The sequence below is a fragment of the Notechis scutatus genome, chromosome 2 (genome assembly GCF_049901735.1).
Source record: "Notechis scutatus isolate UNSWTSFEM ecotype Mainland chromosome 2, rNotScu1.2, whole genome shotgun sequence".
NCBI classification, from domain to species: Eukaryota; Metazoa; Chordata; class Lepidosauria; order Squamata; family Elapidae; genus Notechis; species Notechis scutatus.
The window spans coordinates 157,626,862-157,654,433 of record NC_142010.1 but is presented as its reverse complement, the minus strand read 5'-3'; the positions used below and the strand labels follow the sequence as shown (position 1 = coordinate 157,654,433).

The window sequence follows — 27,572 nt, the reverse complement described above, 5'->3', positions numbered from 1 at the left end:
TTGTAGAGAAGTGCAAATTTTACACTATCGTACTTTTAATAACTTGAGAAATCCATTGTTTCTTCCAAAACATAATTGTTTTGCTGAGAATTCTTCCCATCCAAACAATTCCCTTGAGAAATAAAGAACGAGACACATTTACTGAAGGAGCATCATACTCCTGCCACTGAGCGGCCTCAACAACTTGTTTATTTCACACTCCATTCACAGTGCCTAGAACATTTCAACCCGAGACAGAAAGGAGGCATGGACAGAGCTCTCCAAACCAATTTAGACCAAAATTAAAGTTGAAGGACATAACAGGACTTTCACTCAAGTAGAACCTGCAAACTGAAGTTGCAACATTCTATTATCCCACTTTATGAAGAAGAGCCTTGGTAGAAAACTCTTCCATGATGTTTATCAGATGAACTCTTCAAAAACATTTTTGTTTCATTGTTTTTCAAATTCTTCCACTTCCAGTTCTTTCTAACTTTAGCAAAACAGGCAGCAGTGATTTTTTCTTTCTCATCAAGGCCTCAGTATCAACATTTCATGCTGGTATGCACATGTGCTTTTAAATCAAAATTTGAGCTTAGTAACTGAATTTTTGTTACAAGTACATCAGCCATCCCCAACCTGGTATACACAAGATATATTAAATATGTAACTTCCATTCACTATGCTCACTCTGGTTGGGTGTTTAGAGGGTTATAGCCAAACGTTTCTGGAGTACCAGATTGGATAAGGTCATTCTATGGTACATATTTTGCTAGTTGTGTGTTTCAGTTTGTTGATTTTACATATTTTATCCTGGGGTTTGGGTTTTTGGGGTGGTGGTTTTTGTTTTTGTTCATCATGAAAAGGGACAAAAGGAGCAATGAGGACTACTGAAAGCTCTCCCTTAAATCCCAAGCTCTCAGGCACAAATAAAGCATTCAAATCCACTTTGGGGCAACACTCATCAACTCATTCCAATATTCAGCCATCTACTTTGAAGAAAGCTGTAATTCAGCACTAATGTTCTTGCTTGCTGATAAGGAAATTGGAAATTAAGAGTCTGAAGCAAGCAGTTCAGGTTGAGCATGCATGCAGACACCTTTCACTGCCAAATAGCAAGTCAGAAGCAGCTTTTCAAATTTCTTTAGTACCCAAAGATACCATGATGCTATCTAAAATTTTGATCAAGTAAAATTTCCACCTCAAAAAGCACTCATATGGCAATCATAAGTTATAGCCTAATTCGTTGGATGCTATTTAAAAACAATTCTTCAGTGAACAACATAGCAGAACTGGTCTAATTCCAGCAGTCAAGATAACTTCCTTTCCACGCAGTATAGACCAGGGGTGTCAAACTCACAGCCTGTGGCCCAGATGCGTCACGCGCTGGCCATGCCCACCCCCGGTTTAGTGAAGGGGGAAAAAGTTGTGATATGTCACATGACGACAATGGGTTGTCATGAATTTGACACCCCCGATATAGACTATATCCTTTTAGGCCTTAAGTAGAATCATTTCAGTGCCTTCTGGATGTGATGAACTTCAACTTCTAGAATCCATAGCTAAAATAAGTGAAGTCCAAGACATATGGAGGGCATCTGGTTGGGGAAAAGAACTCTGAACACTGGACACTTTTTCAAACTTAAGAATTAAATTGCTTCTTTCCTCCATGCCTGCCCACCAGCCCTGAAATCAAATTAAACTTATAAACAATATATTACACACTGTCATCATAGCCACACAACCATGTCACACAAATTAGCAGAAACATATGGCTTCAGAATTTATTATTGGAGGCATAGAGGCTATAATACTCTGGTTCTCTTTGCAGTGGGCACCTGCAGCGGAAAGAATGGGATTCCCAGGCTTCTTACGGGGATAGTGAGGAAAGGCAGTTTAGTTTATCAAAAGAAGCTGGGAATTTAACATGTGATAACTGACAGGTTTATTGATGTTCAAACCAGAAACAGCTTTGACCAACATTCCCACAGAAAAGTGAAAGATGATCTAAAGTTTCTATAGTTTTTTATCTATAATCTATGTATTAAAGCCAATTTCCCTAGCTACCAAGAATTTTTTCTAATCAGAAGTCAATTTAGTTCCAGTTTCAAAGGTATAAATAAAACAGGCTCTTTCTTTACATATTTTTCTATTAAAATATTCAGGAAAATGTCAATTTGATCATTTTTCAAAACTAAAAAAGGGAAACATATCTAATATCTAAAACACAACTATTTTGTATTAGTTTTGTATCCCCAACTATTAATGGATTCTCTTTTGGGGAATCTTTAGATTAAAAGTATTTTGAACAAGTAAAATCTGAATACTAGGGGGGAAAACTTCTTTAAAATTCCCACAACACAGAAAATAGAGAAACAAACATGTGTTTCAAGCTATCTCAAGATACTCAGTTATTACAGGGATTTGTAAAATCCTTTTTTTTTTTTTTTTTGCTACTATATTAAAATTTTGTGGCTCCGAATTCCTAATGTTAAAATGATGGATAATAAAAGTATACATGGATGTTACACAGGCAATTCCCAGGAGCTAGACTTCAAAGCTAGGTGTCTGCAGAACAGGCCAAACCATGAGATGCCATTAAAAAGAGAAAGAACAAACAACAAGTTTTTTAAAACCTAGTGTTTGAAGTTGGATGAGTGTTGGGAAACTGTACCCTTGATATTCTTCGGGAATGATTTTAAGAGCAGTGTCAGAAAACCATAGATAAAGATGGGTAGTTGCCTTATTGGATGATGGCAAAAAAATACAGGATAGGAAAAAAAAACATGGGATCTTTGTGCACAGACTTACAAGATATTCCGTAACTCTGGCACAGCCTCTCCAGTACAGGAACAAATATCAAACAGATCATCAGAAGGCATATTACTCACCTAACACAAGCCACCCTTTTGAATAGGGATGGACAACTAAACTGATTTCAAAACAACATTGAAGGAAAGAGAAGGGGAGAGTACCAGCAACAGAATTAATTGATGGGCACAAAGTTCAGCATTGTAGCAATGTGCACTGGCATGAAGAGGAGAGCAATTTGCAAACAAAAGAGCAATTTGTTTGCACACATGCAATCGTGTGAAATGGGAGAAGGTCCAACAGCACCCACCTGCTATGTCAACCTTTCCCTAAACACCTTGCCTGTCAGTCTAAGGATTGTTATTAAGATGCAGTTGGGCTCAAATGCCACCCTTGTTTTTGAGAAGAGAACAGAAGGTCCATTTGTTCTGCTCCCCCCCCCCCAACTGCCCCACTCCCAAGGTATTTTCCTCTAGCCAGCAATTCATTGGAGACATTCTCAAATCATACCATCACCACCCAACCCCAGTAGTTCCCCTTTAAATAAATGAATATTTATATAGAGAATTTTATATAAAACTCTGTTTCTTTATCACTCGTCATCAATGTTCTGACTCAGCAGGAAGTTGGCTGCCAGATTTTCATTCTTCTCACAAGCAAAATATGCCTGGATCACCAGACTCTCAGGAAAGCCCAGGGCCTTTAACTGAGAGGAGAGAAGAGGGAGAGGGGGAAAGGGAAGTACAAAAAGAAAGAAAGAAAGAATGTTAAATGTTACTTATGGCAATAATCTAGTTTTTCAGCAAGGAACCAATTGTCAGTAATTTTGTCATAGCATATTGAAATAAAAAAAATTGACATAATTGCCTTTTGAAATTCTACAGATACCGTAAATTTGTGGCTGCCTGCTTTCTTGTAACTCTGCTCTAGGAAGGGGAAAAGAGCATTCCATAGACACAATGGAAGAATGTAAATTATCATTTATAGGCTTAATATAATCTCAGGGTCTCATGTTTTTTGTACACATCACACATTTTTCTCTTGTTTTAAATTAAGAGTTTTCTTTAAAATGTGGAAGGTTTAACTGAGCTGATTTTTCATCTCTTGCAATGCTAGCTTAGCCCCATTTCTCCAATTCTCCTCATGCCAGTAGGTATAACTTCTTTCCAAAAAATCCCTCCAAATCCAAGAAGAATCTAATAGTGGTTTCGGAACAAAACATAAATAAATACATGCAATTAATCATATTTATGCAAAACAACATTAATTTTAATAATGCACTTTAAGTATAAACATTTTTTCTTGATGTTGCAAAATGATCAGTATTCTGACGTGTATTCCATTCAACTGAATTACAACAGATCAGAATCTCCACTAGAAGAAAAAAGCAGGGTCAAAACCCCTATTTCAAATGTTTTTGTCTTAGAGAAATATAATAAAAAACAACAGGATTGCAATTTCAGAGCTCACATTCCAATCAGCATATTCCACACAATTGATTCTCGTAGTCATTATCATCAGAATCTAGTCCATACTCCAGAATGACAGAAGGTGATTAGACTTTAATGCTGAGCAAAATCCATAAGTAATATTGCAAGCTCAATCCCTTCTGTACTGGTTGGACTAACTGTTGCTCTAAAGAACAAAAAGAATGATCCCTATTTTAACTGCTATGTCAGAAGTGCATGCCTTGAGGCTAGGAATGATTCATAAAGGTCCCTAAAAATTGAAACCGAGTTATAATTTTAATGTGACTGAAGAATAAAATTATTAAATACATGATGGAAGAATAGTATCAGCTACATTTAATTTTAATTGTGGGTTTTTTTTTTGTTTAACTCACTATTTTTTGAGTGCAATCCTAGCATGCCAGGGAAAGGTTCAAGTATACCTCCAACCCCAAATTAGCCATGCATGCCTTCACTAAACTGTTCTATATGACAGGAAGGAACTTCTTAGAAGCAAACCCCCTACTGAAAAAGGCAAGCCAAGAAAGACCAAGTATACCCAGAGGTCCTTCTTTCCTTGCCACTGCCCCTTCTTTCCTCGTTCAACATATTTACCCTTTCTATGGCTTCTTTTTCCTGAGGCGTAACTTGGATGTAGTTCATCTGGGGAGCTTCTTCCCCAATAGCACCCATCTCTCCCTCAATGTCTGCGATGTCAGCCATTTCACCCAGAGGTTCATTGAGCATCTGAATGAACTGCTCCTGATGCTGACTGATTTGCTGCGAAGGAAGAATGCTCACCGTTACCAAACACTCTCTGTATCTGTATCTGTGCAACTGGCACAACATGTAGTACACGTTGATGTAACACCCCCAAATCATTGTCTCCAATGCTGGGACTTTGATAGAACAGCTGAAGGGACCACACAGGAATACATGCACGGCTGATCTGTTTTCCTTCATCTGCTTTTTCCCATCCTTAGCCCTCTTTTTTCTCAAGTATCATGAACTTGCATCTGCTTTTCAAGCTACCCATATATCATTAAAAGCCATATTAAACTGCTGATTCATCAGTGACCAGCAAGACAGCCCTTGCTTAATTGCCTCGTTTAGCAACTGTTCAAATTTACAGTAGCACTGGAAAAGTATGTTTATGACCGATGCTCGTACTTATGACCTTAGCATAAACTTGTGATTGCCATTTGCACACTCCAAGCCAGCTTTGACAATCAGAGCCAATGGAGAAGCTAGCAAGTTAGTCACGTCATGTCTCACAAAATGACTGGGGTGGTTAGCTTAATAACTATAGTGGAAGTAAGATCAGAAATCTGTGATAGTCATATGAAGTCTCGCTTAACAACCATTTCACTTAGCAACAGTTGCTGGTCTCAATTGTAGTAACTAAGCAAGGACTAACTATAGCTAAATCTTCAGAACAAGAAAGAAACTGAGCCAAGATTGGAAAAAACATAATGTAGTGATCCCAAAAAACAAAAAATCAATCTCAACATAGGGTATATAATTGTCATAATCAAAGCCACGAGAAGAATCGAGAACATAACTGAACATGTGGCACCGTTTAGCAGATGAACCAGAGAAAGATAATTTGCTTTGTCTTTTAGATTACGATTACCCCCTCCTCCCCACTGAGAATCAAAGAGACTTCTGTGGAATCCTCCAAAAGCTAGAATTTCCTTCCACGATAGCTTACATTTGCTGCAATATTGCCAGGGAAGAGGGAAACAAAGAAAGTCCAAAGAAAGTTACCTGGAGCAGCTGAGGGTTCTCTTGGCCTAACTGCTGCAGTAAAGCTGGGAGCAAAGCTGGATTCTGCTGTATCACCTGCCTCATATTCTGAAACTGGGGCTGATCTCGTAGAAATTCCAGAGGGTTCTCTCCTGTAGATCCAAGGAGTATTAATGCCACACATTCAATCACAATGATAGCAAACAGGAAGAGGGCATTAGAATGTCTGAGGAATGTGCAGAAAGGAATGAGCCACTGTGCCTTCTAGCGTGAACAGCTATTCCCCACCACACTGTATCCTTATATGTACTAATTAGAATTTCTACTCAGAAAATGTTCTATGCCCACATAGAACATTTTCTGAGTAGAAATTCTAATTAGTACATATAAGGATACAGTGTGGTGGGGAATAGCTGTTCACGCTAGACAACTCACCTTCTGGTGCAGGCGGATCTTGGGGCTGGCTCTCCTGGATGGGAGCTCTCTCAGGTTCTGGACTACCCGGAATGCCCTGCAAAGTTAAAAAGAAAAAAGTAGAATTACAAAACTATTCCCAGACTGGTTTGATTGATAAGTTGTCTAGAGTGGCTGGGAAACTGGGCATGAGCACACAATTACATCCAAGGGCAGAGCCTGCAGTCTTCTCTAAATTTCAGAATCAGGCATGGGTGGAAACTGTATAGAAAATTCATTAACACTGTTTCTATTATTGGCTCCAAAACCCAGGAAAACTTTCAGAGAAGAGAGAAAACATTTTCATTTTTCAAATCTCTCAGTCCTAAAATTATAGCCCATTAACAGCTACTACCTGCTTGTGCTCCGTTCAGTTAATTCCATTAAATGTTCACTATTTCAATTTTCAGGACTTAGATAACTTAATTTTTTCTGTATGAATGTTGAACAAAGAGTGTAAGACCACAAGACCAGGTAGGTTCACATGCTTTAGAATTCAGTTGCATAAAAAAGATTTGCTTTGCCTTCCCATCCTGAGTATGTTCTGTTAGACATTCATAAAACAATAGCTTCTGCTAAAAATATACAAGGAGACACCCACAGAGACATTAGCAATCATGGAGGCCTTAGTCATCCACTTCAATGCCTCACAATATTGTATACTGTATGACAAAAAATCTCCAAGACTCATTTTCAAATTTGTGTCAGTCAGTATTGCTGATATGTGGCTATCATTGAGATCACGACAAGAGATTAGTTGAAGAGAGAGAACAACTTTTTTCAGCTTCTTGTTAGATGCAGCAGAAGATACATTTACAAAAACAGAGACTGATTCACTGTATTGTGTGTGCAAACATCACCCCACTTTTGCAGATATGACTGAGTTAAACAGGAATATGCAGTCCTGTTCCAGATGTTTTGAGGTACAACTCTACATCTGACCCTGCCCACGCCTGTTAAAGTTTGTGAGAGGCATACTTCAAAATATCCAGAGAATCCAAGATTACCTACCTGACAGCAATTTATTCTGAGACACACCTATCACTCATGCAAGCCTGTTGTTCAGCCAGTGACCAACTACGCCATATATCTGTTTAGATAATCAAGTGCTTGGCAGACAGAACATTTTGATTGGCCCCTGCATTATACACTGGCAAGCATTGTGTGCAGAGCAGAAGCCTCTTATTTGATCACAGGACCTGCTTTGTCAAAAACTAGTGTCGCTATGTCATCTCAAGAAGTAGACTAATGGAATGAGGGAAAGGGAAAGGGAAAGCAACAAAGCGTTTGCAATACAAAAAAATACGATTCCTTTGAAAAAATGAAGAAACCTCCCAGGCATTTCAGCAGAATTCTTGAATAGACTAAATTCAGTAGTTCTCACCATCAGCAGGTATTCCACAGCTCGGTGTGGGTTGTTATAGCTCGCCCGTAGTGCTGCTACTACCCGCTCTCGCTCATAGCCCATTGACATGATTTCAGTCAGCATTGTCTCATATTCTGAGCCAGTAACTGAAAGTACAAACAAAAGATAGCTTTGTATTATTGGAAAGCCTGCTGTTACTTTCATGGCTAAAAGCTTCCCCCTTCTCTCCAAAGAGCAAAAGCAGGCAAGCTTGCCTTATTGCATTATCGAACAATAATATAAGCACCAACTCTCCATTATCGGGTCCTCAAATATTTTTGAAAGCTAGAGGCAAAATTCCAGTCTCTCCCCACCCACAAAAATTCTTAGTAAATCATTGTGCTTGGATTTCAGATGCAATGCTATTTCCTTCACAGAGATGGAGGTCCAATAATCAGGATTCCTGACTTTTAATCTCCAGGCAGCTTTCTTCCAGAAATGAAAACTGGAGTTCAGAATTCTTAGTTGCCAAAGCCAATGCTCCATGCTATGTTTTGCTCCTGTTATAACAGCCAGCAAGAGGCAATTAGGCTGAATTACAGATGAATCACCCAAAACATTTGAATATGAATGAAGAAAATTAAACTTCCAAAGCATCATTTGTTGATTCTTGGAATGTGGAATAAGAGCCACTTCAACAAATTTCATCCTCATCAATCTTCATCTACACTAATAGTTTTTAACATTTCTAGACTGGAGATAATCTGGGCTTAAGTAATTAACGTTTTATTTAAAAAAGAACTGAATACTACTAATTTATTGTCTGCTAGATCTAAGCGTAGCAGTAAAGTGGAAATGTTCATTCCATTGTGGCTGATGAACATATCTGATGTTTTGAAAATAGGTAGATATTCTCAAAAAATGATTTCATAGAGGACCCAACCAGTTACAAGGATCAGTTTATCACAGTATCACCTACTACTCTCTCAGCTCTTTCTTCCTGCAAGATACTTTCTGCCCCTTCTACTTGTCAGCGTCCATTTTCTGGAAAGGTAGGCAGATGTCATAATAACGTAATGGGCTAATCTAATCTTTTTTTAAAAGGGATCTATTTAAGAACCACAGACATTATTCAATTAAGACAATTAGGCTGCTCCTTGTTTTGCAAAATGTCAGTTTAAAAAAAAAAAAATCTAATGGGGCAAAGATTCGGTTGAGTACCCATGTTGAAGTTAACAGTTGCTCAAAACAACACATTTTAGAGCTAAAGGGAAAAGATGTTAACCAGTAATGGCCATCAGAGGGCAGTATATTCAAACTGAATTATTTCAAGAAGCTAGCTATGAATCTCTGATGTAAGAATGTAGTAGTTGAGAAAAAAGATGCCATAGCACCCCCCAAACTTTTGGCCACCAGGGACCAGTTCGGTGGAGAGGTTTTTTCCGCACACTAGAGGGACCGTGCTTTCGCATGCTGCCTGCATCCTGTGGATGGGGCTTCGCTTGTTTGCACGGTCCGGTTTCTGGCATGCTGCAGGGTTGGGGACCCCTGCCATAGCCCCAATCATAAAACAGCCAGTTGCAGTGAAGCTGTTAAAAATTGGTTTCTTTCTTGATCAGCAAAAGAAAGTATTCACCTACCTAAAGTGGAAGCTGCATCATCTTCACATCCCATGCTACCTGAAGAGGGAACAGAGCTGCAAATTTAAGAGAGAGAAGTAGTAGCTGCGTCCTTCCAGATAACTGGACAAGAAAGTTGAAAATCCAAAAATAATTCTAAGCAAAAGAATGGCTGAATTCCCCTCCAATAGTAAAATCTCTCTTATATGCCCAGCTATGACCAACAATCATCGAACAACCGCTATGTGTAAAGATTTTGACCCTGTCCACCTTTGACAACTGGAGTCAACCATTTCTTTAAAAGGGATAGGCTGAAACTAGCAAATCCTAGTGACTAGGTTAGGAGTCAACAATTAGCACCAAGGCTTTCCAAAACATAAATACAAATAACACTGAATTTTCAGAACTATTCTTTCATTCTGAAAAATCATTCTAAAATTTCTTACTAAACTAGTAAGAGTTGTGGGATGATAAGATAAGCCAAACTTACCCAACTGTAGATTCCAGGGGAGAAACAGTCACGGACTCTTCAGGAGGCTTTTCCTCACTTGGTGGGGAAGCTTGAAGGGGTGAAACAGTAGCTGCCATAGGCCCAGAGGAGGGTGTGGGTTCTGAGGTGGCTGCTGCATCAGTGGGTGAAGAAACAGGAGCTCCTGAGCCTGTTTTGTTCTTAACAGAAAACCAAAAGAAGTGTCTCAGGTAAGGAGGTGAAGCTCTTCCAATCTAAATTGCTGTATCATCAAGAAGGGTGAGCCTAAAAAACTGCTCTTTGTGTACTGATTAGTATTTTGAAAGTAATGTCTAACATATCTTTTGACTAGCCACCCCCAATCCTGAAGTACCTAACAGACTAATACCAGTACCCCATTTCCTAATAAAAATGATTAGCACTACCGGTATTCATCCAAAGGGAAACTGCTGAAACACAGTAGCCCTTTGAAACAAGAAAATCGTTATCATGAAGCAAAGGAGATGCTCAACCATACCTTGGTGACCATCACCACTACGAAGTTCTTCTCATCAATCTTGTATTCCTTGATGGGGACATCATCACTCAGGATCTTGCCAGCATATATAAGCTTCTGGCCTGACACGGGGAAAGCTTCCTTGCCCTTTTCAGCCTCAATCTTCTCCTTAAGTACTCGGACCTGTGGGTCAAGACCAAGCTGGCTCCACCATCCACCTTGTACTGCATGCTTATAGGCCAATTCTTTCTATCCCAACAGCGTTGAACTATAGATGCAAGTGCCAGATGAAGAAATGTGGCATGGAGAAGCTGCTGAATGCAAAGAGTGGGTGATGCATTCGGGGGTAGAAACTGAGAAGTGGCCTGAGTGCGAGAACTTTAAATGACACATCACAATAACTAATGCTTTTTGAAAACCCATTCCTATTCATTAGGAATGGCAATGGTTTCTATAAATTGTTAGAAAGACAATCCTATTGTCTCGAATCCCATCACTCCCCATCTCCAAACCAAAGACAAGGATATATGGAATTAATGTTTTTATTTTATTTCCAAAAGCCTTAGTTACATTGGCTAGGCACTGTTCTCTCAAAATTATGTTCATTCCTTCCTATTCAACAGGCCGACCTGAGAACTGTCTTTTAACAACCAATGTTCCCTTTGTTGAAATATAGTACTCTATAATCTGGGCAAAGAAACTATTTTGTCCCAGGATAATGTTGCAGCATCCATTCTGGGTCGGTCACCGGGACCAGAGTTTTTTTTTGTCTTCCAAGCTTTCAGACTCATTCTGGAGCCCAGCTTCAGGGAACTGCTAGAAAGTTCCCTGAAGTTGGGCTCCAGCACGAGTCTGAAAGCTCGGAAGATAAAACCTCTGGTCCCATGATCGACCAAGATTGGATCCTGCAAACTATTTTGTCCACGAAAACCAATAAAAGGTGAAAAGGTGAAAACTCGCCTTATTGATGAGATGGGTAGCATATAAATGTAATAAGTATGTCAGAAGTAAATAGTTTTTGTTCCAAACAGGAAAGTGCTGTTGAAGAATATAGAATAATAGTTATGTTGCATTATCCTTCCAGATTATATGGAATATTAATAGTTTCTTTCACTGTTCCAATTCATCTCAAAGGTACGAAAGATGAGGTCAAAGCAGACTTAACCTAACCTAATGTTTTTGGTTTTTTTTTCCAAATGTGTTGGCCCAACTCTTGGAACCACCAACAAGCATGATCAATTTCCAAAATATCAGAAAAACTCCAGATTATGATCGGCAAATTTTTCACACAAGGTAAGTACTATTAAATGGAACAAAGACTAAATTTTATTACATCATTATTCTGAGACATACTGAAAAATATACATGTAAAGTGCACAGTTATTTCTGTTACTTCAGATTAATCAGGTCATTACATAGAAACACCTCCCACTTATGCAAAGAAGAACCCTCCAATTATTGAATTGCTTAATGGCATATTAAGAAGTGTTGCATGCTACAATTCTATCTCGCAATTACACTCGAGTACAGAAACTGAGTACAAATTTCATTTGCTGTGATACTAGAAGACATGGAGGGTTGTTCATCAAATGTAATACAACACTATTCATCATGAATATACTCTCTGTTGCAAAACTGAAAGATTATGTGCAATGATAGATAATCCAAGCATCACAATCTTGAATTTAAAATATCTTTAAAATAAGGTTTTGAAGTAGTACTCTTCTGATTTTGTCTACTTACATATTCAAAGTGTGAACTCCCAGTTTTAAATCTTTCAGGGCCATATTGATGGGGATTAGCATCTATGGCTAAAAGATAGTAAATAATGTTTTGGGCATATTCCAATTTTACTGATCAGTTCACTAAGGTGCAGAAATCTTTATATACCGTACATACAGACATACGTTTAATGTAAAGTCCTAAAGACACCTTCTGTTTTCAAAAAGTTAGAATGAAAACAGTTAATCTGTGGAAGGTATTGTTAAAAACCTAGCAAAATGTGAAGATGACAATATGGAAGCTCTGAGCTAATATACATGTTCTCTCTCCTTATGTATTTTAACTTTTAAAATTCCTGATGCTGGCAGAACTCTTATGCAGCAGTGGCCAAACATTCAATTCTCATTCTTCCTGGCATAGACAATAGCAATTGCTGTCTAGGTTCCAAATTGTGAAAGAGAACGTTGCTTAATATTAAAGGCACTTTCTGAACAGAAATAGGTGCTCTTATAGCAAAAGCATCCAAATGAAAAGAATGTTTTGTCTGTGTGTGTATGAACACAAATATTCAAGTTTTACAACAACTTTATAACTTGAATGTAAAGAGATAATTAAGACCAAACTAGAAATAGGATAAGTGCAAGTCTTACTCATTTGCAACAACAGATGTTGCACATAATCAATGAATTTAAGGACTAGAAGAGACTTAGAGATAATCTAATCCAGGGGTCCCCAAACTTGGCAACTTTAAGACTTGTGGACTTCAACTATGCTGGCTGGAGAATTCTGAGAGTTGAAGTCCACAAGTCTTAAAGTTGCCAAGTTTGGAGACCTCTGATCTAATCCAACTCCTGCCCAGTTCAACCACTGATTTGTAACTTAAAGCATTGTGTTTACTAGAAAAAAGTCATAAATTACTCTTGACCCAATTATTTTCTGTATGTATTGTTTTAATATCTGGAGTCATTTCAACATCATTTCATTAAAATAGGTTTAAATCTGACAAATCACTATAATTCTGCAACAAAAAGGCCAGAAAAGAAAGCCACAGAATTCATTGTAAGTAATGTTTTCACAATTGAAGAAAAGTTGATAAATAGGAATGCCATCGATCAAGAAACCTCATACACCTTATATGGGAGACCTCCAAAACCATTCTAAGTAGAATGGAAACACTAATGGTTTTAGGAAAGAGGAATATCAAGAAAGGTGTGATTGGAAATTAACTCTCAGAGGCAAAAAGAGAATGTTAAAAAACAGAAAATATGTGGGCACGGTGAAAACAAGGATGATAAGAAGTATAATTATCTTGGTTAGTCTTTTTTCTTATATCTTTCTCTTGGTTATTAATTACTACTGTATACACGATTTCCTGGCACTTTGCATAATACAACACAACCCCAAAAAAGGAATAGCATGATGAGTTATATATAACCCCCGCCCCCCCCAGACAACGTATCATTTCATTTCAGGATTAGAAATGAAGGCTAAATATCATACTAAATCAGAAAATAATGGAACAGCTTTTAGTTATCTGCCTCCTTCGTGGAAAGAAGCCGCATGAAAACCGGAACAACAGCACGCTGTTACAGTGTGGGACTTCAAGAGGAAATGAAGAAAAAAGCAGGATTGTTAATCCTCAGCAGCCTCGAACTGCAGAAACACAACAGAGAATGAGATGCCAAGAGTTATGGGAAGGGAGAAAAGGAACCACTACTTTCCTTACGTGACTGGCTGGTTAGCATGTTCTCCTTTTAAAGGAGTGACATCAGGAGAGACAGATTAGAGGCAGATTCCCAGACAGGGAAAGCAGAGCAGGGCGAAATAAATCCCCTCCCAAATGAAACACCGGGAGCGAAATGCACTGAGAAGCAAAAGAGGCGCTTGTTCAAAGATGATTTCGGCGGAGGACCCGTAACTGGGGGGGCGGGGGGGGGGAGGACGCACAGACTACACACGGGAGGAGGGCCGGAAGAGGAGAGGACCAAAGACCCGCCGCCCCTCACCGTCTCGTCAGGCTCCATTCGGATCTTGAATGTCTGCTGTTGCAGAGTCTTCAGGGTGACGGTCACCGCCATGGCGAGAGTTGGCGGAGGGAGGCTGCGGCGAAAACTGGCGGTTCCTCCCAACGGACTCAGCGGAGGCCCCCCCACAACATGCAACTTCACGACGACGCCATTTTACGCGCACTTCGCGCCGCTTCCGCTCCCAGCCTGACTCTTCCCACGTGATGAGAGACAGGAAAGAAGGCTTCACCATAGAGACGGAGAGGAGCTACGGGCCGCTTCTCCACATTGCTCGGCTTCCGGATTGTCTTGGGATTTAGTGTTCGGCGTAGGGCTCGCGGGAAGGGTTGGTGCGCGGATCATCAGAGGCGTTCGACTGCGAGAGGGACGGCAGCTGGCGAAGCGGTAGATAGAGCAGACTCGGGGCCAGCCGATCCAGGGCTTATTTCCAAACATTAACCGCATGATTAGCTGCGTAAGCAAAACTCTCCGACTCTTGTTCAAAGTTGAGCTTTTACTTGCATACACAAGATTACCCGCATTCTTCATATCAAACTGTTGTAGTCAACTTCTCCGCAAATTTGCAATTTATATTCTCAAAATTCCACAATGGTTAGCTGTTCTCAAAATATGAACTACTATAAGGGTCATATACTACTATATATTTTTCCATTCCATTGTATTTCTCAGACATTGCAGTTTTCTTGGCAAGGTTTTTCAAGTGGTTTGTTAGCTCCTTCCTAGGGCTGTGACTGGCCCAAGGTCACCCAGCCGCTTTGTGCCTAAAGCAGGATTGGAACTAGTTTCTAGCGGGATGCCTTAACCACCACTCCGAACTGGCTCTCCGAGGATCTGGCATCACCATGCATTGGAATACCAAAAACCTTTGTTAAACCGCATTTCCGGTCTACCCCAATCAATAAAGACAACAAAAGATCAGCATATGGGCCAGACAGTGAAGTTTAATTTAATAGAAATTTTCTTCAATCTTCCATACATTCAAGTGTGAACAAGTGGGATGACCCATCTGATACTGTTCTTTCCACCTCCAGAAACCCCTCCCACCCTTCCTCTCTGCCTGAAGAGAGACCTTTTACATGTAAACACCCACCCCAAATCCTACTCTTATCTTCCTGCTGGGGCTCTAGAACCCCTCCCTGAACAACCCAACACCCAAGGAAATAGGCTAAAAGCTAGAATGCAGAATTAAAAATTAAATTTGCTCAGTACACTGTGCTTTTGAAGAACCTGATCTGTATAGTAGGCACAGAAGGACGGTGCCTATTCCCTGACTGGAGTCAGGATCTCTCGATATCAATACCACTGGCCTTACAAATGGTGTAATACTGGTTATCTCAATTTAATGTCTTTGAAATCTGGAGCTATCTATGCTACACCAAGCCCTCCCATCGCCCCACCCAACACTCCCCTGTACCTTCAAAGGATAAAGGCAAACTTTAGATGGACACAAGAGTTTTGCTTTTTACATCCATTGAGAAGGGCTAGTTAGAGGCAAATTTTTACTGCAAAAGTGGCCACAAAGAGGGGAAGGGTCAATGGTATTATTTCCCTTTCCAAGGGCTGTATTCCTACAATTAGCCTTCTTCTGATGCAGGTTCTAGTCCCCCATTCCCCCCTACACACATGAATGAGTAATTGATGATATTTGGGAAGGAGTTAAGACAAACACACCAATAAAAAAGAAAGTTCTTGTGTCTCATAGAGACATAACTGTTATCCCCTCTCCTTAGTTGGGTTCAACTGCATGGTACAAGTCCAGGGCAAGGCTCAGCCAATAAGTATACCCAACAACCCCCAATCACAGCTCGTCCTTCAATGGGCCCTCTGTTTCATCTTCATCTTCCTCCTTTTCTTCCTCCTCCTCGTCTTCTTCCTCTTCATTATCTTCACCCTCGGGTTCCTCTTCTCCTTCTCCTTCCTCTTCTTTCTTCTTCTTATCTTCTTCTTCCTGCTTCTTCCGCTGGTCCTCGTCTTGCTGCTCTTTCATTTTCTTTTCAGCATCCTAATGAGAATTTAAAAGGAAATACATTATTGAATCAGGACTTGCTGAAGAAAGCATCACAGCAAACAGGACCAGGCAAGGTTTTGTTTTTTTTTAAAAAAAAAATAAGGATTTAGTGAGACAGATTGGGCAAGAGATAAAATCTGGCTCCAAGTTATCCTTGCTTGACTGAGGATGGTCTTAAAATTACATTTCCTTAGCTAAATGTATCCTGAGAATACACAAGAGATTCTAAACCAGTACTTTCCAACTTCTGCAATCTTGAATGTATGGACTTCAATTCAACTCTCAGAACTGGCTGGGCCATTGCAAAGAATCCTAAAAGGATTATCTCAAAGTTGCAAAGACTGGGAAACAATGTTTAAACAAACAGACTGACATCTAACAGAATTTGGAGAAAAATCTGACTGCTGTGGGAACAAACTTGAGGACACAACTCAAACTAGTCTATGATGGCTTTTTTTTTTACAGATTTATATCCCATTCTTTGCCTAACGTATTTCAGAGACAATTCACCAACAAAAAAGCCTTTAAAAGGTTTTTGTAAATGTATTTTGCTATTAATCAAAATGCAAAATACTTTCTGGAGAAATATAACGAGAACTTTAATCTCAGCCTTTAAGATATCAAGTCTCTCACACATTCATGTATGCTTTCATACAAGGAATAGGATTTGGGCCAAGTCACTAAGTAACAGCTTGGTTCACATCCATTTCCGAAGTTCAAAATCTTAAACATTTGAGAACAAGGAAGAGGTTTCTAATTCCTAAATTTTATAAAAGCCAAATATTATTTCTTATCTATGAAGAAACATTTCTCACCTTAGTAGCACCCCATGTTTCATTGCCAAATTCTTCAGCAAACTTCTCATCATCAGTAATCAGGAAGTTGTCAAAAATTGTGCCAGATTTCACCTAAAACACAAGGAAGAACTGTGTTACAGCTAAAGCTTGCCAACATTTTGATGATTTCTCAAACTAAATGATGGAAGATACTACTCAGCATAACATTCATTCCTATTGGTTTCTGACCACAATTCAAAGTGCTTCTGATGGCAATTGCCAAGCATCTGAATTTTAATCATGTGACCATCGGTATGCTGCAATGGTCCTGTGAAAACAATCATAAGTCACTTTTTTCAGTGACTTAACTCTAACGGTCATTAAATGAACTGTTATAAATCGAGGGCTACCTGTTTAGACTAAAGGGGAATATTTATTTTATAAGTACAAACTACAAAATGTCTTCATTTAGTGATTGTCTCATTTAGTGACTTTTCAAGTTACTAGGGTGATGAAAAAGTAGGTTTTACAACCAATTCTTGCATTTACAACCTTTACTGGTCTGTAATGCAAAAGAATCAGAAATTAAGATAAGCAGTTTTCACTTAACAATTTTGCTTAACAACCAAGTTGCCAGTCACTAAACAAGGACTACCTGTATAGTAAATTGCAGATTTAGAAATGATTTGCTATTTAATGTACTGATAAAGTTTCAAACAGATACTTTTATTGTATTTTACAATAATTTTGTTCTCATATAGAATAATACCTTAAAATATTGTAAGTCTCCCAGAATAATACAGGAACTAAAAAAAAAATTCAGAATAATTCGTAGTAGTCTATTATTAGGACCAAAGGTTCATTCTTTCAAGCTTTCAGGCTTGTGCTGCAGCACATGCTCAGGAAATTTCTCTCTCCAGAATGTGTGCACTGGGCTATTTTACTAGCTGTATTTGTATAGTGCCTGATCATGCATGGCTTTTAGTTAATTAAGATGTTGACAACTAGCCTGGTTCCTTAAGTATCTGGTAAGCTAGTGGTAAATCAGCACTCCTACTGACTGACAAGGAGCCCCATTCCCAGGCTTCAATCATTTCTCTGGCTATTTTTGTCCCTGCTCAAGCCATCAATCAATCTTACGGTAGTAGTTGTGAATTGAACGTATGTCCTTGTTCATCGCAATGTAAGGCTATCAATAAATTTTTATCTCACCTAACCGCTAATAATGATCGAAACATAATTTGTAGTTTTTATAAGATACAATCCTCAATCATCAGAACAGTTACTTGAGTAGTTTGGCTTCCCACTTTTCAAAAGGTTTGTTGGAAAACAAGCAAGAACTTACCTGCCACAAGTCCAAGCCAATAACACCGAAGTTCTCATAAAAGTACAGATTAGGATCAGGGGTATATTCAGGATTATCTATCTCGGGATGAATCCACTTTCCTTTGTAGCTGGGGTTATCAATTTGACGAGGTTTCCATTCTCCCTGTGAAACATTGAGTGTTTTAAAATGGAAAATTCAGAATACATCAAATTCTATAGCATATAGGGGTGGCAATATCCAGCATTTGCTACTTAAGCATGTATGTATAAAATCAGTCAATCCCCTTCTGTGGTCTGCCCCAAATGTCTTACACACCCAACTGGATTCCAATAAGTGCTCCTCATCTGGGAGCCTGGACCTGAAACATTAACCTGGGCCACTCTGGGTTATGAGACACCAAGGAGTCTCTTTGACGTGAGCAACCTTCCAAACACCCAGAGAAAAAAATTGTTCATATTCATACCAAGCTGGATACCAGACACGAAAACACAGAGTTAATGCACTGTGAAATAATGCAGGATTCTTTCAATCCTGGAATACCTAAGGCAAGGGTGTGCAGCCTTAAAACACTCAGAGCCATTGGACCAGTTTCCCACAGAAAACAAAACACCGGGAGCCACAAAACGTGGTTAGTTGTGGCTAACTCAACTTACTCCCATCCAGTCACATGACTGTCTCTCTTTTTCCCACATTCTGTCTATCTCTTTTCCCCCTATTTCTTTCTCTTTCCCTCCCCTCCCTTTCTCTTTCCCTATTTCCCCCTTTCTCTCCCCCCCCTTTCTGTCTCTCTTCCCCCCCACTTTTTCTCTCTCTCCCTCCACCTCCCTTATGTGTGTGTTTGTGTGTGTTCCCTCTTGAACCATTTCCCAAAACTGGCAAGGGCTGTTTGTTTTGCTGATGTTTGTATTTCTTTTGTTTCGTTCTTCTCTGGATGCTTTTTACAATATGATTTAAATCAAGAGTCATTTCAACTTCCCAGATAAATGAAGCTCTTTTGTCCCCCTACTGTAGTTCCCCGTCAGCTGAACCACCGACTGGCCTTGCCCCTCACCCTCTCCTCCGTTACTTCTTGCCTGGCCCGAGAAGGTAAGGGTGACGGTGAACTCCGTATTCCAAAGCGGGAGCGAAACTTGCCTCCTCTCACAGGCTCTTCTTCTGATCCTTGGTGGTGCTGCACACACCTCAGTCGCTCAGGGAGACTTGCTCTCCGCCTTGCACAGCAAAGTTAAATTTAGCGCACTTCACAATGGGGGAGACGGTGTCCCCTCCTCCTCCTGGAGCCCATTACAATGCAGAGCATCAGCCGCAGCTGAGCCAGTGTCTCTAGGCAAAGGGCCACACAGCATCAACAAGGGCTAGAAGAAGCGCCAAGACCTGGCAAGTACAGGGGCGCTTCCATCCCCCGCAGTCACCCTTCTCAAGCCAAGCGAGGAGTGACTGGGAGGGGCAGGGCCAGGGCCAGCCAATGGTGGGTTCAGAAAACGGAGCCACAGCAGGAGGACAAAAGAGCCGCATGCGGCTCCGGAGCCATGAACTGCCGACACTCAATCGAAGGAAACAATGGAATCTTCTGAAAATGAGCTCAGTACCTTATATTTACATCTCTGCCCCTGGATAATAGAGCCAGAAAGATAATAACACCAGGGACCCAGCAAATGATAAATGCACCACAGGGAAGGGGTTAATGCCAACTGCCTAAAGAAGCAAGGTTATGAAGGAATGGGTGGAGCAATACATAGTATTCTCAGCAATAGACTCCTGAGGCCAGGATAGCCCTTATCCTTTATGAAAACAGATGCAAATCTTCCTCTGCCACAGGGTTTTGGGAAATGAGCTTTACAGAACATAGCATATTTTAATGATTTTAATATTTATGGTTTCAAACAGTATTGCTGCAAGCTGCTTACAAGTCAGATTGCTTGCAAGTGACTGTAACAAATACCGTATTTTTCAGACTATAAGATGCTCTGAACTATAAGATACACCTAGCTTTTGGGGAGGAAAACAAGAAAAAAAATCTGCCTCTTGCCTCCCAGCAATTTGCCTCCTTGCAGCAAACAGCCTTGTCAGCATCAGCACAGCCTGGTTTAGCATGAGCAACTGATTGTCAGTTGGATCTGCCTCCCAGAATACTGACGATCAGTCTGCAGGGATCACCATCTCCTATCGCCACCTCCGCGGCCATTTTTGGCCGTGCGTCCCACGAGAAGTGCGGTAGCCGAAAACAGGGCATGCGGAGGCAGAGATAGGTGGTGGCAATCCCTGCAGACTGGAACAGCTGATTGTAGGTATTCCAGGAGGCAGATCCAACCGACAATCAGTTGCTCATGCTAAATCAGGCTGTACTGAAGCCAACCAGACTGTTTACTGTAAGGAGGCAAATTGCTGGGAGGCAGAGGCCGAAGGGTGGGCGGGGCTTCAGCAACATTCACTGTATAAGATGGACATTTCCACCTACTTTTTTGGGGGGGGAGATGTGCATTTTATACACCAAAAAATACAGTAAATTTTCATATAATCCATATTTTTAAAATAAATGCTTTTAAAATAAATTATTAGCGGATACATTCCTTTCGGACAAAAAGGAGAAATATTGTATAAACATCTCTTTTAAAAGCCCACTCCCTGGTCACCTAGATATTTTAAGCTATTACCTTGTAGTCTGGATTCTGGATTACTGGTGGTTCCCACTCCCCATCCATCTCTTCATCCCAGTCCTCAGGTTTCTTGGCATCAGGATCAGGAATATGTTCTGGTTTATCCCAGTCCTGTAATATAGATGGGGAAAAAAATCCCTGTACAAATTTCATGTAATTTTTTAACTCTATCCTCTCCATTGGTCTGCATAAAAAAACCCACAATCCATTTCTTGAGTCTTCTGGGGTAAAACAGTTTTGATTTTGGGGGGGCTAGTTTGTTCTTGAGTGAGAAACATGGTTATAAGCCATTAGCACCTACTGACCTCTGGTTTTGTATCTTCAGGATCATCTATCTTTGCTCTTTCATCCCAGTCATCTGGTTTCTTTGCATCTGGATCCTTAATTTTCTTTGGTGGCAAAAAATCCCAGTCATCCTCCAAGCTGCCAGACTCTACTTTATTGTTGTCAATCTTAACCTCGTATGTATTATCAGGTCGAACAATAAGGGTATAGAGATGGCTGAACTCATCATCCTATCAAAGGAATTATACTGTTAGCAAATTCTCTCTAACCAATTTTAGTTATTTCTTTTCCTCCATGCTCAAAGTTAGCTTCATCAGAGCTACTATGCTACACTGCAATTCCTCTCTTTGGCTCTACTTCATAGAACTTATCACCTTTGTCACTCTTCTCTGACCATTTATCATTATATGTTTTCTTTATCAAATTAGTATGTTACCCATCTCACTATCCAAAGCAACTCGGTTGGTTCACAATAAATTCATAAACATTAAAATTCACAAGAATTAGATAAAAAATTAGAAAAATAATATTGCTAACTTTCCTAAACATTAAAGTGCCATCATGGAAAGGAATTCCCATTGTCATCTCTACCTCCCAATTCCAAATACTCACTTTACAGCGAATATCTTTATTGATCAGAACATTTTTGCCTTTGTAGTTGAAAATAACATGTACTTTCTTGGTACCTGGACCACAGATATCAGGACCTAAATTGGAAACAGAAAATCCAGCTGAGTCTATATTGAGAGAATCCTGTATCATCTCTCAGACATGCAACTCATTCCATCAGCCTTCCCCACTATCAATCTTCATGCATTTCAAATTTGGAGTATGGTGAAGATGACAGCCTAAGATTAAAACGCTGTAAATATTAAATGTGCTCTTTTTTATAATGCCTAATTGCTATGAGAAAGGAAGAAAGAAAACTGATAAATTAGATTTTCTCTTTCTGGGGACTTAGGGGGAGTGGCCATGAGGCAAAAGGGATACAGCAGACAATATGAAGATGGCATAAAATTAGGATACATGGATCATAGCCATTTAGCAGTAAATGAAAAATTTATTACCATAATTAATGTACATTAGAATTCTAGACTCCATGAATATACTAAAAATTCTAATGATCAGTAAAAATCGGTTTATAGTTAAAACTGAACACCTAATCATAAATTCAAACCAATTTATCTGTAACCTATAAAATAAAATATCTAATATTTCCTGCAGGTTTTATGAACTGTCAATAGAAAAGGAAGCAATATTACTAAGGGACTATAATCCGTAAATATACTTTAAAACTGGCTTGCCCCTGCCTTCTTCCTAGGATTGCAAGAATGATTAGCCCAAAGTTGCCCCGTTATTTCATGCCTAAATTAAACGCCTAAGTTCCAGCCTAGATGGCTGGAACTTGGTTTCCTGGTTTCTAACCTAGTACCTTAAACCACTACACAAACTGGCTTTCTTGACTGTATTAGGAAGATTATTCTATTATGCATGCATTATATAGGGGGAATTAAGGAACATGTCCAGCCATCTCGACTTGCCAAACCCTACAAGACATTCCATACATACATTCTTGCACCCCTTCCATGCAACAGTGGAGGAAACAATGAAATGCTTTTATTTAGAAGTCTTCTATATTTTAGGACTTTTAATTACTTGAAGTACACCACCAGCATTACTACTGTATACATCTTCTATTCCATAGTCTAGTCTCTAATTACCATGCAACAGTGTGAAGATGCACTGCATACTATGAATAGTCCTATCTATATGCTTGTGAAAAGGATGAGAAAACTGGATAAACAAGTGTGTCTATATGTGTAAAGGTTGTACAGTAGCTCTGATTCCCCTCACAAGTACTATTGATTTGGACTACTTATCTGAAAGGGAAACTGGGATGGGAGGAACACCTACTCTCCAACCTAATTTGTTATCAAGGAAATATGTCATTTCCTAAGATAGGAACATATTTCATTAACCAGACTAGATCATTCCTCAACACAACACCATGCAAGATTAGCAATTATTCCCCACCCTGTTTAATAGACATTCCCATGATTACCTATAGATTCTTACAAGGCCATTTACTAATCTTCAATTTGCTCCATGAGCTCAGTGGTTGCTGATTTTCAAAAAAAAGCTTGCTGATTATTGTTGAATAAAGAGCAGCTATTCTCTTGTGCTACTTAATAACTGCAATAAAATTAAAGACTAAATGACCAAGCAACTATTTTCCCTCACTTCCCAAGCAGGCACGCACCAAACATGATGTTGTATTCAGAATCTCCATGCATGTCTTCTTGTTTCAGGGTTGAAGGGAAGAGTTTTACATATCCACCTCCACAGTCAATATTTTGCTCATGTTTTACTGTGAACTGCACCACCAGAGTCTTGTCCTTGTTGCTAAAGGAATCAAAGCTAGCAGAAATGGCATAGAAACGAGCATCTTGGCTTGTTTGAAGTCCTGGTAAGATTAAAAACAGAGTTAAGTCCTTTGCCTGGAATAGGGGTACTAAAAAGACAATGCAATTTGATTTCAAGCTACAACCAGTCCTCTATATTAATAATCAAGATGCACTAAAAATAGCAATGTCAAGTACAAAGCAGTGCATCAAAGATTAACTCAGTAGGCTTCAATATATTTACTATTCGAATATTATTCTTCTATGAAGCAGCAGAGGCAACATGAATAGTTAAACTACTTAAATAACTGAAATAACTGACAAGTTTAATAATGCATAGCACTATAATCAAGGACCAACTGTGATTTATTCACAATTATACAATTACATCATCTTACCTTTGTCCTTTTCTGCATCTCCATAGAATTTGCCAGAAGTATGTATGAATTTTCCATAATCTGATTTATGCTTTGATTCTACCCAACGGCTTGTCCAAGCATCTAATAGAACAAAGCAACACAATTTGAATCTGAAGTGTTATAAAGCAGGGGTCCCCAACCACTGGTCCGTGGACCGGTCCCGTCCACGGAACAAGTCCTACCGGGCTGCTGGTGCCGCCATCTTTTTTTGATGAAAAAGTGCTTCCGGTGAGCTTTTCCGGGTAGAAAGTTCACTGGAAGCACGCGTTTTCATCAAAAAGATGGCGGCGTAGCGCTTTCGGTGAGCTTTTCCGGTAGAAAGCTCACCGGAAGCACTTTTCATCAAAAAGATGGCGCCAGCGCTTCGGTGAGCTTTCCGGTAGAAAGCCATTTCTACCGGAAAAGCTCACCGAGCGCTGGCGCCATCTTTTGATGAAAATGCTTCCGTGAGGTCACCGGAAGCACTTTTTCATCAAAAAGATGGCGGCGCCCAGCTGATGCCGGTACCGGGCCGCGGCGCCCAGCTGATGCCGGTACCGGGCCGCGGCGTAAAAAAGGTTGGGGATCACTGTTATAAAAATTCAAAGTACATTATTTGTGTAATGCTGGAATACTAACAGTCCCCAAAGGCAAAGATTTCTTCCTATTAAACAATGATCTTTACCATTTCTGCAGTTTCAAAGAGCATGATTTTTGCAACAAGTTTACCTTTTTACTCAGTTTCTATGTTGTTTTGGAAATGCCAAACTACAGGAAATACTTTGTATCTGTAAAATATTACTAGCAGAGAAAAAAGGCCCACATTTCTGGTTAGTTTTAAACCATTCACTGGAAAGGTTTTAATATCATTCTATGGATAGGGTTATTCATCAGTCTCAGTGATACTGTGGGGTTTATCTTGGGAAGATGGCATATGCTGCAGGTTAAGTCACCAAATGGCATTACTGGGCCTTCTTTTGAAATATATATTCAAATATTTTAAAGAAAAACAATGGCACAAGAGGCACCCAATTTTTACAAAAATTTTATCTCAAAATCTCCAATTCAGGTTTGTTCCAGTACAGCATATTCAAAAATAAATGCTACTGCCATATAAACTACAGGTCATCCTTGACTTACAACCACAATTGAGCCCAAAATTTCTGTTGCTAAGCAAGACAACTGTGAGCTTTGCCCCATTTTATGACCTTTCTTGTCATAGTTATGCAGTTAAGTTAGTAACATAGTTGTTAAAATTAATTTGGCTTGTCCATTGACTTTGCTTGTCAGGTTGGAAAAGGCAATCACATGACCCCAGGACACTGTTATCGCCATAAATACATGCCAGTTTGCCAAGGGTCCAAATTCTGATCACATGACAGTGGAGATTCTGCAAATGGTTGAAGCTGGTCATAAGTCATTTTTTTCAGTGCCTTAGAGTAAGTTGATAACAGCCTATATTATGATTCTCTGGGTTAAATACTTTCTGTTACAATGCAATAGAATGCAATGCAGGACTACTACTCAATGTATTATCTATTTAACAGAAGTTTATACTTGCCATTTTCAGTATTCAACAATGGGCGGTTTGTGTGTTCTAGAGATATCCCATGGTGATCTATTTAGTCCATGTTCTATGTCCCCATGGCCCCTTCTGATTATGGTTTAATTATCAAGTCCCCAATGGATCTCTGATCTAGACTACACACAACACATCTGTTATCTGCTAAATTTCCCTCTTTGACAAATTTTCAACATCAGATAGCACTTTCCCAAAGTATTTTTACAACTACAATCAAATTAATTCCCTCTTGACATATTTATCTAAAATGGCTGTGACTGTTATCACTTCACCCTTCACAAGAATTGCTACATTACCATAAAATCCATGGCATAAACTCAGAGTAGATACTTAGATCTCTACTTCCAATTTATTAAGATACTGAGCTGAAACAGAAAACATGGAAATCTAAATTTTGTAATCTCTATCTCCAATTTACTTCACAAACAGCTGACAGAGGATAAAGCACATATACCCTGTGTCTTGAGCTTCCAAAGGAAACCTGGGAAATACAATTGAGTAAAATTTTAAGCCCCTGTATACCAATTCTTGGTTCCATAATCAGATTTTTTTTTTAATCATACCACATTAGAACCCGGAGCCACCTATGAGTACTTTCCCTCTTTTAAGGTCATTTCACCCTACACTCCTCTTTTCCTCCCGTCAATCCTGCTTTGAAGCTCGCCTCCTTCACAAAATCCCACAACCCAGCCTGCCCCCGCCGCGTGCACCTGACTAGATGCAATATGGCAACGCTGTTAATCTACCCATCGAGTTGGATCACGGAGATATTAATCAGAGGACGACCGTAAGACCTGCTTAAAATTATGCTGTTGTAATTAATACCCCGTCCTCGAGAACCTGCAGGAACAGCACAACTTCCCGAGCCCCCCAAAATACGGACAATCTAAGATGGCCGGGAATGGGTGGGTGGTGGATGCGTGCCCGCAAAGGCGAGAAACAGAAACCGACAGTCCTTGCAGCACGTAGGCATCTGCCTTCACTCTGGCGGCACTCCCAAAGCCACCCAATCTCTGCCCATATGCCTCCACTCCCCCTCCGGGCCCGTAGTGATTTGCTTGGATTAGAAACCCAAACGGGCCCGGGATTGTTCTGCTTTAAAATCAATGCTCTTAAAAAATAAGCGGACCAACCAATCCTCGACCAGGTACTCCTAATTTGCATGTCGTTAAATTCCTCTCCCCATCCTAGAACCCCCGCACCGCCACCCCTGTCAACGCTGGACGGCGTCTCACCTCCATCCCCGAATTCCTCCCTGAAGTAGTGGGTAGGTCCGGCCGACACCAGAGCCAGCAGAGAACAGAAGGCTAGAATGGGATTCATTTTGTCTCCGCTGGGGGAGAGGCGCCTGGCCCTTTAAGAAGCGCGACCTTCACCAAGCTACCTGACAGCGATGACCGAACAACTGCAGCCGGCAAAGGGCTTTCGCCACGCTTTTATAGCGCACTTAGTGGAACGCCTGCCCTCGCCGTGTTCTGATTGCGCGTGCTGATCCAGACGGGCGCTACCATTGGCCTGCCGACTGTACGGAGGGTTGGACTGCTCCTCCGCACGTTGGCGTCCCAGATGTCTACTTCCTATTGGATACTGGACCTGGCCAATGAGGCACGACCACGCGTTCGGGGAGATACCTCCCCCCTCCGCCGTGTGTGCGTCACCGGTTTTTTTGCACAACTCCGAGTGTGGCTAACCACTTTTAAAGGCCCAGGTGAAAAAAACCTTTTTTCGCACCTAGCTTTACAGCAATTCTATTCCAGCCTGGCCAAGTAGCAAGAAAATCACCAAACAAGCGAAATCAGTTCCAGCTTTGCAAGAAATTACACGAGCAAAAGCTTAACCTTTGCTTTCCATTTGGTCAAGTCCTGGGTTGATTTAGCCCAGCATATTCAAAACCAATTGTTAGTGGCTCAACAAAAAACCCAGGTCAAATTGATTCTGTCAACTGTTTTTAATGGGTGCAGATGTTATCCTCAATATTTTGCACCTCTCCCTGGAATTATAAAGACGTTTAATAATTTGTTG

The 27,572-nt window shown here is 40.1% G+C and overlaps 2 protein-coding genes across 9 annotated transcripts; both read right to left on the bottom strand.

Annotated features, from left to right (window-relative positions):
- Positions 1-167: 167 nt before the first annotated feature.
- Positions 168-14,303, bottom strand: RAD23A (RAD23 nucleotide excision repair protein A). 8 transcript variants are annotated; one of them, XM_087957034.1, is made up of 10 exons: positions 14,095-14,303; positions 11,327-11,404; positions 10,388-10,549; positions 9,892-10,070; positions 9,423-9,478; positions 7,822-7,949; positions 6,420-6,495; positions 6,006-6,136; positions 4,854-5,018; positions 168-3,496 (listed from the first exon to the last, which is right to left on the bottom strand). In XM_087957034.1, exons 1-10 carry the CDS (start codon positions 14,164-14,166, stop codon positions 3,383-3,385), a joined length of 1,161 nt encoding a protein of 386 aa, XP_087813160.1. In that variant the 5' UTR covers positions 14,167-14,303; the 3' UTR covers positions 168-3,382. The 8 variants fall into 8 exon arrangements, with proteins under 8 accessions (XP_087813160.1, XP_087813161.1, XP_087813163.1 ...); XM_087957035.1 differs by having other exon boundaries at positions 9,423-9,457; XM_087957037.1 differs by lacking the exon at positions 4,854-5,018.
- Positions 14,304-15,038: 735 nt separating this feature from the next.
- CALR (calreticulin) lies at positions 15,039-26,959 on the bottom strand. The gene is made up of 9 exons (XM_087957033.1): positions 26,786-26,959; positions 23,969-24,070; positions 23,429-23,632; positions 21,781-21,875; positions 21,189-21,398; positions 20,881-20,994; positions 18,245-18,388; positions 16,939-17,031; positions 15,039-16,117 (listed from the first exon to the last, which is right to left on the bottom strand). The coding sequence occupies exons 1-9, from the start codon at positions 26,871-26,873 to the stop codon at positions 15,914-15,916; spliced, it is 1,254 nt and encodes a 417-aa protein (XP_087813159.1). The 5' UTR covers positions 26,874-26,959; the 3' UTR covers positions 15,039-15,913.
- Positions 26,960-27,572: the final 613 nt, after the last annotated feature.

Coding starts and splice junctions, on each gene's coding strand:
- RAD23A (XM_087957034.1), bottom strand. CDS start 14,166: ATGGCGGTGACCGTCACCCTGAAGACTCTGCAACAGCAGACATTCAAG. Junction 10,550..11,326: donor CTACCCATCTCATCAATAAG/GCGAGTTTTCAC, acceptor CTTGACCCACAG/GTCCGAGTACTTAAGGAGAA. Junction 6,496..7,821: donor CTGTGGAATACCTGCTGATG/GTGAGAACTACT, acceptor TTAACTTTGCAG/GGCATTCCGGGTAGTCCAGA.
- CALR (XM_087957033.1), bottom strand. CDS start 26,873: ATGAATCCCATTCTAGCCTTCTGTTCTCTGCTGGCTCTGGTGTCGGCC. Junction 18,389..20,880: donor TCCAGAATCCAGACTACAAG/GTAATAGCTTAA, acceptor AATGTTTCACAG/GGAGAATGGAAACCTCGTCA. Junction 17,032..18,244: donor TTGGCTTGGACTTGTGGCAG/GTAAGTTCTTGC, acceptor CTTGTGTTTTAG/GTGAAATCTGGCACAATTTT.